Source organism: Elephas maximus, chromosome 1 (genome assembly GCF_024166365.1).
Source record: "Elephas maximus indicus isolate mEleMax1 chromosome 1, mEleMax1 primary haplotype, whole genome shotgun sequence".
Taxonomy (NCBI): domain Eukaryota; kingdom Metazoa; phylum Chordata; class Mammalia; order Proboscidea; family Elephantidae; genus Elephas; species Elephas maximus.
In genome coordinates, this window is record NC_064819.1 from 238,697,791 (window position 1) to 238,711,388 (window position 13,598).

A 13,598-nucleotide genomic window follows, 5' to 3' on the forward strand; every position below is an offset into this window, starting at 1 on the left:
CTCTATTCTGCCAGGAGTGCGCTGGGTTTATGTTTAGGCGAGTAAAGCCCTTCATACACCACAAACCAAACAGGTGGCGTAAGGTCGGCTCTGACTCATGGTGCCCCCAGGTGTGTCAGAGCGGAGCTGTGCTCCATGGGGTTTTCAATGGTGGATTTTTCAGAAATTGATTGCCAAGCCTTTCCTCTGAGGCACCTCTGGGCGGACTCGAGCCTCCAAGTTTTCAGTGAGCAGCCGTGCATGTTCACCATTTGTAACCCAGGGGCTTCTTATTGCCATATGATCCTTTTTAAAGAAGGAGTCTCTCTTCTCACCTCTACCTCCTACCCCTAGACTCCTTAACAGTTTCAAAGGACAGGGGGTTAACTTAATTTACTTTCAAATTTACACCAAATGCCAGGTTTTTTCTTACTGATAAGACTTTCTGATGCTTCCTCTACCAAGAAATACTTCTAAGACCAGTTTGTAGAGTGGCAGCTCTTTCCTACGTGTACGTGGAAAGGCCGAGTGTGGCTGTGAGAGGCGTATTTCAGACAGGCATCTGTAGAAGTTTGGGGGACTTACCTCCTGGAAAACTCCATGTTAGCCAGGGAGGCAGAGTGCATTTGGTACAAGCGACGAAGATACGCTCTACTCCGGGAATCCTTCTTATCCAATTTATAAACCATCTTGTTCTGAGAGAAAGAGTTTTGTTTCGTTTTATTTTTCATTTTTCCACATTCCTGTCCTATCTCTGCAGCGAGACTTTAAGACTGTCCAGGTACTTAGACTCTCTGTCTCTAATGTGGAAGACAATGTGTCACACACAGCTGGTGCCTACTGTACTGTTCTTGATTTCTGATGAGTGCCAAATGTTCTCTGTCTTGGTCTTCCAGTCGACAGGTGACACCAATGGCCTCTGGAGAGCAATGGGACCTGTGACAGCTCCAGCCTCAGCTAAATTCTGTCAAAATCCATGGGTAACTTTAGCATCCCATAAGTAAAGGCGGTAGCAAGTGCAGCGTTTGAGGTGACTTTTTAAAGATCTAAAAATAGTGACATAAGCTATACCACCGCAAAGTAAGACAATGAGAAAAGGTTATTAAAAAAAAAAAAAAAAAAACTCTAGAAATAGCTAGTAAGCTAATTTAAAAGCCAAATAAACCCCAAGTGACAGAATGTTGTTCTTGTTGCGTGCCATCGAGTCGACTCCACCTCACAGCAACCCTACAGGACAGAGTAGGACCACCCCACAGGGTTTCCAAGGCTGTTATCTGTACCTGGCAATCTGCTTCCATAAAGATGACAGCTTTAGAAACCCTAGGGGGCACTTCTACTCTGACCTATAGGGTCTCTATGCATTGGAACTGACTAGTTGACAGACAACAACCTTTACAGGAGCAGGTAACCAGGTCTTTTATCCCACGGAGCTGCTGGTGGGTTCGAACCACTGACCTTCCTTTAGCAGCAACTGCTTAACCACTGTGCCACTACCGCTCCATGACAGAATATTAAGTTAGAGAAGATTTCAAGGAAGTGCAAATGGTTCAAGAAACAACTAGCAATACAATGCTGGGGAAAATGGAAGGACTAATATGTGTGTGTAAGACAATTCTTAAACCCCTAAGGTCTTTAATGAGTCCCTGGGTGGTGCAAACAGTTACATGCTTGGCTACTAACCAAAAGGCTGGCAGTTCAAATCCACCCAGAGGCACCTTGAAGAAAGACCTGGCGATCTACTTCCAAAAGGTCGTAACCATTGGAAACCCTGTGGAGCACAGGTCTACTCTGACACACGTGGGCTCACCATGAAATAGGCTCTGTGGCAACTTGTTTTTTTTTTTAAGGTCTTTGAGAAGGAAACTACTATTTGTTGTTGTTAGGTGCCATCGAGTCAATTTCAACTCATAGCGACCCTATGGGACACAGTAGAGCTGCCCCACGAGGTTTTCTAGGCCGTGATCTTCACAGATGCAGATCGCCAGGTCTTTCTCCCACGGGGCCACCGGTGACCTTTCGGCTAGCAGCCGAGTTTAACCGTACCCCAGCAGGGCTCCTTGGAGACTACAGATAAACCAGAACACCTTCTCCCTCAGGGCTCCAGAGGAGGAGGCAGTGGGAACAGGCCGCACGGGAACCTCCCTGACAGCACGAGAAGCCACAGCAGGCTAGCACGTTAGGGTTTTCCAGACTCATCTAATCTACAGGCCCTGGGAGTTACCTGAGGGGCTTGATAAAAACAAGGATTCCGGGCCCAGCACAGATGACACTGGAGTTTCAGGGGAAGGCCTGGGACTGTACACTTTTACCAAGTTCCCCAGGCAATAGCTGTGATCCAGAAAATTTGGGGAACACTCGGATAGTTGAGGACTGCTCAGGAAGAGAAGCTGGAAACAGGGAAAGAGGCTGGTCTATCCTACCAAAACCAAAAAACCAAACCCATTGCCATGGAGTCGATTCCGACTCACAGCTCTCCTACAGGACAGTCCCAAAACCTGTACACACAGTTTACCATTACCTCTTTACTTAAAGCAAAAGCTCCAGATACCAAGTGTGTGTGAGTGTGTACGTGGTGGGTGAGTGTGTATGGTGTGGGTAAATATGTGTGGTGTGTGTAAATGTGTGTGTGTGTGACTGTGTGTGGGGTGTTGTAAATGTGTGTGTGTGTGACTGTGTGTGGGGTGTTGTAAATGTGTGTGTGTGTGGTGTGTGACTGTGTGTGGGGTGTTGTAAGTGTGTGTGTGTGACTGTGTGTGGGGTGTTGTAAATGTGTGTGTGTGGTGTGTGACTGTGTGTGGGGTGTTGTAAATGTGTGTGTGTGTGGTGTGTGACTGTGTGTGGGGTGTTGTAAGTGTGTGTGTGTGACTGTGTGTGGGGTGTTGTAAATGTGTGTGTGGTGTGTGACTGTGTGTGGGGTGTTGTAAATGTGTGTGTGTGGTGTGTGACTGTGTGTGGGGTGTTGTAAATGTGTGTGTGTGTGGTGTGTGACTGTGTGTGGGGTGTTGTAAGTGTGTGTGTGTGTGACTGTGTGTGGGGTGTTGTAAATGTGTGTGTGGTGTGTGACTGTGTGTGGGGTGTTGTAAATGTGTGTGTGTGTGTGCTGTGAATGAGTATGATGTGTATGTATGTGCGCCTGTTTCCAGTCTAGTTCACCCTGTTGGGGTGGAGGCCCCTAGACTCACAGACAGTGTAGCCAGAGCAAGTCCCTAAGGACATCACAGCATCAGAAGCCCCAGTTTTCCAGGCAGAGGCATGCCTGTGGGCACTCTGAGTTTGTATGCCCGTATCCATGTGTGTCCCTCACCCTGTTCCGAGTTTGGGAGGATCCTGTAGACACCCGTAACCTATGGCCTGGAAGTGAATTAAACAGAGTCCATTTCTAGCTGTCCTGAGCCATGACAGTATGTCCTTAGAGGAAAGTTCGTTCATTAAGTTCCACTGGAGTTTCAAGCACTTACGCACCCTGAGAAGCTCAGTCTCCACAAGCTTTGAGAAAGCAGCAGTAGACCTGTGAGGCTGTGGCTGGCTCTCTGGGTTGGCAGAGACAGTCAGGACCTCATTAGGTGGGAACATCTGTGGGCCTGCCTGACCCTTTGTCTCACCCTCCCAGCCCTGCTCCTAGGATTATCATGATAAAGAAAAGCGTTTGTCTGCTTCCTTTCTTTCCTTCCTCTCAGCTATTGATTATCCTGAATTTCACTTTGAAACTCCAACACCTTGGGCCCTCTCCCAGGCTAAGGACAGCAAAATTCAACTTGGGTGTCTAAAGATCCCATGGGCAGGCGTAAGGGGGACAGGGGGTGTCTAAAGATCCCATGGGCAGGCATAAGGGGGACAAAGAAGGGATGGAAAAGACCCAGCAGAGACTCTTGGGAGAGAACACAGCTCACCTTCTCCTGGCTTTGGAGTAGTTCTGCTTTAGCTTCTCCCTCTTCACACTTTTCTTTCCACTCCATAAGCTGAGAAATAAGGCCCTTTGAGGAACACAAAATACATCTTCTTACAAACATTCTTCAATACCACGGTTTATTTATTCTGTCAGCCAGACAGTGGTCCCCCATTTTCACAACCTACCTTATTCTTTGGAGTCCCTGGATGGTATAAACAGTTAACGCGCTTGGCTGCTAACCGAAAGGTTGGAGGTTTGAATCCACCCAGAGGTGCCTCAGAAGACAGGCCTGGAGATCTACTTCCAAAAATTCACACATTGAAAACTGTATGGAACACAGTTCTACTCTGACACGCCTGGAGTCACCATGAGTCAGGGTTGACTCAATGACAACTATTACCTTACCATTCTGTCCCTAGACACAGGGGGGCAAGGCCCCGCCATTTAAGTCTACAGTTCCAACACAGCAGTGCTGCCCAGAATCCGCTGCAAGAATACTTCTCGTTGCTAATTTTAATTCATGTCCATGTTGTCCTTTGTAATTCAGGCTTTCTGGTTGGCTGACAAGTCCAGGAGGTTTTCTCTGTGCTGTGACAGCATTGTCTCTTGTGCAGAAGGCCCGCTGTCAGGTTTGGTCTTTTATTTTCTGGTTAAGTATGTGCAAAATGAATCAAAATGCAGAAACATAACAGTATTGACTATTCCCCCTTATTTGTTGTGGTTACTCATGTTGCTAGTATTACAAGCTCTGGGAATTTCTGTTCTTAGCCTTCTTTCAGATTTGTCCACATTTTTTTCCTTGAATCTTCTCCACAGAAAACCAGGGATAAATTCCAGTTGCCACTCAAGTCCCCTCACTTCTGCATAGCCTTGCAACCCCATGGGCAGACAGTATCCTTCTGGACTGGGATCTTTCCAGGTTCAAACCCCAGGTCTGCCCTTCTTTCTGTGTCACTCTGGGTAAGTGACTTCACTCTCTGGGCCTCGTCTTCCTCATCATATAGTAACAACTACGATGCCTAATCAAGTTGTAAGGATGAGAAGTACGATGGTAAAAATCTTGTTTTAAGGATATGCTGGGATCCAGTCAACTGAGATGAGGGGATATTAACTTGTAATTGACAATAAATCTATACCATAAAATAATAAATGCCAGGACCCCTGGTGGTGCTCAGCTGCTAACCAAAAGGTTGGCAGCTTGAACCCACCTAGCAGCTCCATGGGAGAAAGACCTGGTGATCTGCTCCCATAAAGACTGCAGCCTAGGAAACCCTGTGAGGCAGTTCTACTGTCACATGATCTCACTATGAGTCGAAAATCGACTCAACGGCACCCAGCAACAACATGGTGAGAAAGACATTCAGTCAACAAGATTTATTTAAGTATTCAAAAAGCTATTGGGGTGGCCACTTCAGCAGCACATGTACTAGGATAGGAACAAAGCAGAGAGGACTCGTGTGGCCATGCACAAGACAATACACAAACTCATGGAACATTCCATATTCTTTCTGGAAAGAAAGAAAAGAATTGGTTGGGTAAAAATAGAAGTAAATATAACTGACTATTCTTCTCATGAGTTCTTAAATCATATTTGAAAGTTGGAGCACAAATTATAACACCATCTGATATAGTGCCCAACATATGTAGAGAAAATACTTAAGACAATCCTATTTAAAAAGTGTACAGGGTAAAGAGCTGAAAATGGATGTAAACTCTCAATACTCCACTCAAAGCAGTAAAAAATCAATGAGAATAGGTGATGATAAGTTATGTATGTATACTCTAATACCCACAGCAACCACTAAGAATCAAAACATTATAAATAAATCAAAATGGAATTCTAAAAAATGTTCAACTAATGCACAGGAAGGCAATTAAAGAAACACAGAAGAAAAAAAATTAAAGAGAATAAACCAAAAACAAATTATAAAATGGCAGACTTAAGCATCAATAATTACTTTAAATATAAACATACCAATTAAAACACGGAGACTGGCAGAATAGATGGAAAAACATGACCCAACTATATACCGTCTACACAAAACTCACTTCAAATGTTAAGTACATAGAGATAGAGTAAAACGATGCAAAAAGATATATCATGCAAACATTAATTAAAAAAAAAAAAGCAGGACTGGCTATATTAGTATCATATAAAGTAGATTCAGAGCAAAGGAAACTAGTAAGGACAAAGAGGGACATTACATAATTAAAGGATTAATCCATTAAAAAGATATCAAACCCATTATTGTCAAGTTGATTCCAACTCATAGAACTGCCCCATAGGGTTCCCGAGGCTGTAATCTTTATGGAAGCAGATTGCCACCTCTTTTTCCATGTGGAGCAGCTGGTGGGCTCAAACTGCAGACCTTTGGGTTAGCAGCCAAGCATTTAAGTGCTGCACCACCAGGGCTTCTTCCAGATAGATATAACAATCCTAAATGTGTTTGTACCAAACAACACAGCTTCAAAATACATTAAGCAAAAACAGAAAGAACTGATAAGAGAAATAAACAAACCCACAATTATACCTGGATACTTCAAAACTGTACTCTCATCAATTAATAAAACCACTGGAAAGGATATCAGCAAGGATATAGCTGAACTGAACAACACCAATACCAGCAGGATCTAACATTTATAGAACTCTTCACTCAAGAACAGCAGAACACATATTCTTTTCAAGCTCCTCTAGAACATTCACTAAGATAGGCCACATCCTGGGTATAAAACAAGCTTTAAAGAATTTAAAAGCATGGAGGTTATACAGGGTATGTTCTGTGACTATAATGAACAAAACTAGAAATCAATAATAGAAAGACAAAAAGAAAATCTTCAAACAAATGGAAAGTAAAAAACACACTACTAATTCTGTGGATTCACATGTGAAAGAGGGTGTTGCAAAGAAAATATTTTAAAAATTACACCAAACTGAATAAAAATGCAAATATAACACATCAAAATCTATGGGATGCAGCTAAAGCAGTGCTAAGAGGAAACTTCATAGCACTAAAATGCCTACATTAGAAAAGAGGGAAATTTTTAAATCAATAAATTAAACTATCTAAAGAACCTAGGTTTTTTTTTTTTAAAGAACCTAGAAAAGGAGGAGCAAAAGAACCTGAAAGAAAGCAGAAGAAAGGAATTAAGAAAGATTACATTTAAAATTAATGAGATAGTAAATAGAAAAACAACAGAAAAAATCAATGAAACAAAGAGCTGTTCTTCAAAAAAATAAATCTATAAACTTCCAGCAAAAGAGAAAAGACATAAATCACTCAAATTAGGAATGAAACAGAGGATATCACGACAGACCCTACAGCTATTAAAAAGATAATAAGGGAATATTACAAACAACTTTCCCCCATGCATCTGTCAGTAGTCATACCGTGGGGGCTTACATGTTGCTGTGATACTGGAGCTATGCCACCTGTATTCAAATACCAGCAGAGTCACCCATGACGGACAGGTTTCAGCTGAGCTTTCAGAATCAGACTAGGAAGAAGGACCCGGCAGTCTACTTCTGAAAAGAACTAGCTAGTGAGAACTTTAAGAATAGCAGTGGAACACTGTCTGATATAGTGCTGAAAGATGAGTCCCTTAGGTTGGAAGGCACTCAAAATACAACTGGGAAGAGCTGCCTCCTCAAAGGAGAGTAGATGACCTTGACGACGTGGTTGGAGTCAAGCTTTTGGGACTTCATTTGCTGATGTGGCACGGCTCAAAATGAGAAGAAACAGCTACAAACATCCATTAATAATCAGAACCTGGAACATACGAAGTATGAATCAAGGAAAATTGGAAATCATCAAAAATGAAATGGAACACATAAACATCGATGTCCCAGGCATCAGTGAGCCAAGATGGACTGGTATTGGCCATTTTGAATTGGGCAATCATATCATCTACTATGGGGCAGTTCTACTCTGTCCTATAGGGTCGCTATGAGTCAGAATTGACTCTACGGCACTGAGTTTGGTTTTGGTTTGGTATCATCTACTATGCCAGGAATGACAACTTGAAGAGGAAAGGTGTTGTATTCACTGTCAAAAAGAACATTTCAAGATCTATCTTGAAGTACAATGCTGTCAGTGATAGGATAATATCCATACACCTACAAGGAAGACCAGTTAACATGACTATTATTCAAATTCACCAACCACTAAAGCCAAAGATGAAGAAACTGAAGATTTTTACCAACTTCTGCAGTCTGAAATTTATTGAACATCCAATCGGGATGCACTGATAATTACTGATGATTGAAATGTGAAAGTTGGAGACAAAAAAGAAGGATAAGTAGTTGGAAAATATGGCCTTGGTGATAGAAATGATGCTGGAGATCAAATGACAGAATTTTGCAAGACCAACAACTTCTTCATTGCAAATACCTTTTTTCACCAACATAAACAGCCACTCTACACGTGGACCTCACCAGATGGAATACATGGGAATCAAATCGACTACATCTGTGGAAAGAGACAAAGGAAAAGCTCAATATTATCAGTCAGAACAAGGCCAAGGGCCAACTGCAGAACAGCCCATCAATTGCTCTCATGCAAGTTCAAGTTGAAACTGAAGAAAATTAGAACAGGTCCACATGAGCCAACGTGTGACTTTGAGTATATTCCACCTGAATCTAAAGACCATCTCAAGAATAAATTTGATGTGTTGAACACTAATGATCAAAGACCAGACAAGTTGTGGGTTGTCATTGGGGAAATCTGCTGCAAAAGATCTCTTTAAAGTGTTGAAAAGTAAAGACGTCACATTGAAGACTAAGGTGCACCTGACCCAAGCCATGATATATTCACTCACCTAATATGCATGTGAAAGCTGGATGATAAATAAGGAAGACCAAAGAAGAATTGATACCTTTGAATTATGGTGTTGGCAAAGAATATTGAATATACCATGGATTGCCAAAATAACAAACAAATCTGTCTTGGAAGAAATACAGCCAGAATGCTTCCTAGAAGCAAGGATGGCGAGATTATGTCTCACATACTTTGGACGTATCAGGAGGCATCAGTCACTGGAGAAGAACATCATGCTTGGTAAAGTAGAGGGCCATGGAAAAAGAGGAGGATCCTCAATGAGAGGGATTGACACAGTGGCTGCAAAAACAGGCTCAAGTACAACAAGGATTGTGAGGATGGCTCAGGACTGGGCAGTATTTCTTTATGTTGTACATAGGGTCACTATGAGTTGGAACTGACTTGATGGCACCTAACAATAAGAACAACAACTTTACACTCATAAATTTGATAACTTAGAAGCGATGAACCATTCCCCCAAAACCACAAACTACCAAAACTTGGTCACAATGACAAAGATAACCCAAGTAGTCTCACAACCATTAAAAAAAATTGTATTTGTAATTAAAAGACTCAAAAAAAAAAAAAAAAAAAAAAACAGAGAGAGAGAGAGAGAAATCCCCAGGCCTAGAGAGCTGCACTAGGGAATTTTTGTTGCTGTTGTTACTTGCCATTGAGTCAGTTCCAACTCATAGCAACCCCACGTACAACAGAACGAAACACTGACCAATCCTATGCAATCCTCACAATTGTTACTATGCTTGAGCCCACTGTCACAGCCACTGTGTCAATCCATCTCCTTGAGGGTCTTCCTCTTTTTTGCTGACCCTCTACTTCACCAAACATGATGTCCGTCTCCAGGAACTGGTTCCTCCTGATAACATATCCAAAGTATGTGAGATGAAGTCTGCCCATCCTTGCTTCCAAGAAGTACTGTGGCTGTACTTCTTCCAAGACGGACTTGTTCATTTTTCTGGAAGTCCATGGTATATTGAGCATTCCTCACCAACACCATAATTCAAAGGCATCAATTCTCCTTCCATCTTCCTAATTCATTGTCCAGCTTTCGCAAGTGTAACAGAGGACCGAAAATACCATGGTTTGGGTCATGTGCCCCTCAGTCCTTAAAGTGACATCTTGTTTTTTAACATTTTTAAAGAGGTCTCTTGCATCAGATTTGCCCAATGCAGAGGAAATTTTACCAAACATTTAAAGAATTAAACACAAAATTTTACACACATTTTTCCAAAACACAGAAGAGCAAGTTTCAAGGCTCCATAAGATTACAGCTCATGTTATGAAGCCAGTATTAATTACCCTGATTCCAAACCCAGATGAAGATAGCACAAAAAAGAAAACTACAGGCCAACATATCTCCAAAAACTTCCTGAGTAAGTTAGGTCAGTATGATGGTACAATTCCATATCTTGATTGCGGTAGTAATTACATGAAGACACACATGAAACAAAATTTCACAGAACTACAAACCGAGAGAGAAATCAGGGCACGTACAGCTGATAAAATCTGAATAAGCTCTGTGAAATTTTGCAGTGTCGATATCTGGGTTTTGATGTTGTATTACAGTTATGCAGAGCCAAGGATAGCAGTTCGAATCCACCATCTACTCCTTGGAAACCCAACGGGGTAGTTCTACTCTGTCCTGTGGGGTGGCTATGAGTTGGAATCGACTCAGCTGCAATGGGTTTTTTGGTTTACAGTTACCTGAGATGTTCATATTGGGGGAGGATGGTGCACAGGACCTCTTTGTACATTTATGTGCAACATCCTGTAAAACTATGATTGTTTCAAAACAAAAAGTTTAAAAAAGAAGCTTAGCCATAATTTAATAACAAAAAATGCTACAAGGCAGAGTTGGCTCTTTAGATCACGGTGAGGCATATTACAATAACATTGGATTGTTCACCCACTAACAGGGGAAGTGAGCTGGTCTTGGCTGCTTTTCCACCTAAGACTTGTTCCCACCTCTTCTTCATGTCTAAAACATCCAAGTTTTCATAAGGCCCAGTGTAAGCCCTGTCTGCTACATGAAGTCATGTGCTCCAGCCCTTATTGAGCACTACCTTCTTGGAATTCCAATAGCTTCCATGGTTCATATCATCGTATACTTTTTTAATTGTCCTCTATTAATTGCATGCATATTTGTCTTCATATTCAAATTGTAAATTCTTGACTTAAGCTTATACTTTAGCGGATATTGACGGAGCATCTTCTAAATACTAAGTACTGTACTGGGTGCTAGTCTCATAATTCTTTAATATCTCCTTCTCCTGTATTGCATGTTGTTGTTGTGTGCCATTGAGTCAATTATGACTCATTGCGACCCTGTAGGACGGAGTAGAACTGCCCCATAGGGTTTCCTAGGCTATAATCTTTATGTAACTAGACTACCACATCTTTCTCCCATGGAGCAGCTGGTGGATTCCGACTACCAACCATTTGGTTAGCAGCCGAGCACTTACCATTGTACCACCAGGGCTCCTGTGATGATTACCCATCTCCAGAACACACACACACACACCCATTTGTACCCATAGCCTAGTACCAGCATTGTTCTAGGATCAACATAGTTAATTAGCAGGCATATAAAAAAGGCTATATAGCTTAGTGGGAAAATTACAGGTCTTCAACTTGAAAGACTTAATTTAAATTCTTGTTCTGCCACTTGTTGGCTGGATAATTTAAGTTTCTTAACAACTCTAAATCTCCTCTAATATAAGATGAATACTACAGTATTTCGCAGCATAGTACGTGTCTGTCAGTTTGTCGTACTCTGGGGGCTTGCGTGTTGCTGTGATGCTGGAAGCTATATGCCACCGGTATATTCAGATACTAACAGGGTCACCCAGGAAGGACAGGTTTCAGCTGAGCTTCCAGACTAAGACAGACTAGGAACAAGGACCCGGCAGTGTACTTCTGAAAAGCATTTGCCAGTGAAAACTTTATGAATAGCAGTGGAACACTGTCTGATATAGTGCTGGAAGATGAGCCCCCCAGGTTGGAAGGTACTCAAAAACTGACTGGGGAAGAGCTGCCTCCTCAAAGTACAGTCGACCTTAATGACGTGGATGGAGTAAAGCGTTCGGGACCTTCATTCGCTGATGTGGCATGACTCAAAATGAGAAGAAACAGCTGCAAACATCCACCGACAATCGGAACCTGGAATGTACGAAGTATGAATCTAGGAAAATTGGCAATTGTGAAAAATGAAATGGAATGCATAAACATCAATATCCCAGGCATTAGTGAGCTGAAATGGAGTTGTTTTGGCCATTTTGAAACAGACAATCACATAGTCTACTATGCTGGGAGCAACAACTTGAAGAGGGATGGTGTTGCATTCATTGTCAAAAAGAACATTTCAAGATCTATCCTGAAGTACAACACTGTCGGTGATGGGATAGTATACATACACCTACAAGGAAGACCAGTTAATACAGCTATTATTCAAATTTACCCACCAACCACTAGGGCCAAAGATGAAGAAATAGAAGATTTTTATCAGCTGCTGCAGTCTGAAATTGATGGAACATGCAATCAAGATGCATTGATAATTACTGGCAATTGGAATGCGAAAGCTGCAAACAAAGAAGAATCAGTAGTTGGAAAATATGGCCTTGGTGATAGAAACAATGCCAGGGATGGAATGATAGAGTTTTGCAAGACCACCAACTTCTTCATTGCAAACACCTTCTTTCACCAACATAAACGGCAACTGTACACATGGACCTCGCCACATGGAACACACAGAAATCAAATTGACTACATCTGTGGAAAGAGACGATGCAAAAGTTCCATATCATCAGTCAGAACAAGGCCAGGGGCCGACTGTGGAATAGACCATCAATTGCTCATATGTAAGTTCAAGCTGAAACTGAAGAAAATCAGAGCAAGTCCACAAGAGCCAAAATATGACCTTGAGTACATCCCACCTCAATTTAGAGACCATATGAAGAATAGATTTGACACATTGAACACTAGTGACCGCAGACCAGACGAGTTGTGGAATGACATCAAGGACATCATCCATGAAGAAAGCAAGCAGTCATTGAAAAGACATGAAAGAAAAAAAGACCAAGATGGATGTCAGAGGAGATTCTGAAACTTGCTCTCAAACGTCCAGCAGCTAAAGCAAAAGGAAGAATTGATGAAGTAAAAGAACTGAAGATTTCGAAGGGCGTCTCGAGAAGACAAAGTATTATAATGACATCTGCAAAGAGCTGGAGAAGCAAAACCCAAAGGGAAGAACACGCTCGGCATTTCTGAAGCTGAAAGAACTGAAGAAAAAATTCAAACCTTGAGTTGCAATAGCGAAGGATTCTATGGGGAAAATATTAAATGACGCAGGAAGCATCAAAAGGAGATGGAAGGAATACACAGAGTCATTATACCAAAAAGAATTAGTCGATGTTCAACCATTCAAGAGGTGGCATATGATCAGGAACCGATGGTGCTGAAGGAAGAAGTCCAAGCTGCTCTAAAGGCATTGGTGAAAAATATGGCACCAGTAATTGATGGAATATCAACTGAGATGTTTCAACAAACAGATGCAGCGCTGGAGGTGCTCACTCGTCTATGCCAAGAAATATGGAAGACAGCTTCCTGGCCAACTGACTGGAAGAGAGCCATATTTATGCCTATTCCCAAGAAAGGTGATCCAACCGAATATGGATATTATAGAATAATATCATTAATATCACACTCAAGCAAAATTTTGATGAAGATCATTCAAAAACGGCCGCAGCAGTATATTGACAAGGAACTGCCAGATATTCATGCCGGTTTCAGAAGAGGATGTGGAACCAGGGAAATCATTGCTGATGTCAGATGGATCCTGGCTGAAAGCAGAGAATATCAGAAGGATGTTTACCTGTGTTTTATTGACTATGCAAAGGCAT

At 41.9% G+C, this 13,598-nt stretch overlaps 1 protein-coding gene across 1 annotated transcript in view; it reads right to left on the minus strand.

Annotated features, from left to right (window-relative positions):
• The window catches only part of LOC126087655 (uncharacterized), a 108,975-nt gene that overhangs the window by 13,997 nt on the left and 81,380 nt on the right, over positions 1–13,598 (minus strand). The window contains exons 4-5 of the mRNA XM_049905197.1: positions 3,870–3,953; positions 565–674 (exon numbers count right to left, since the gene is read on the minus strand). Coding sequence (XP_049761154.1) covers positions 565–674; positions 3,870–3,953 — 194 coding nt within the window. The remainder of the gene's footprint in view (positions 1–564; positions 675–3,869; positions 3,954–13,598) is intronic.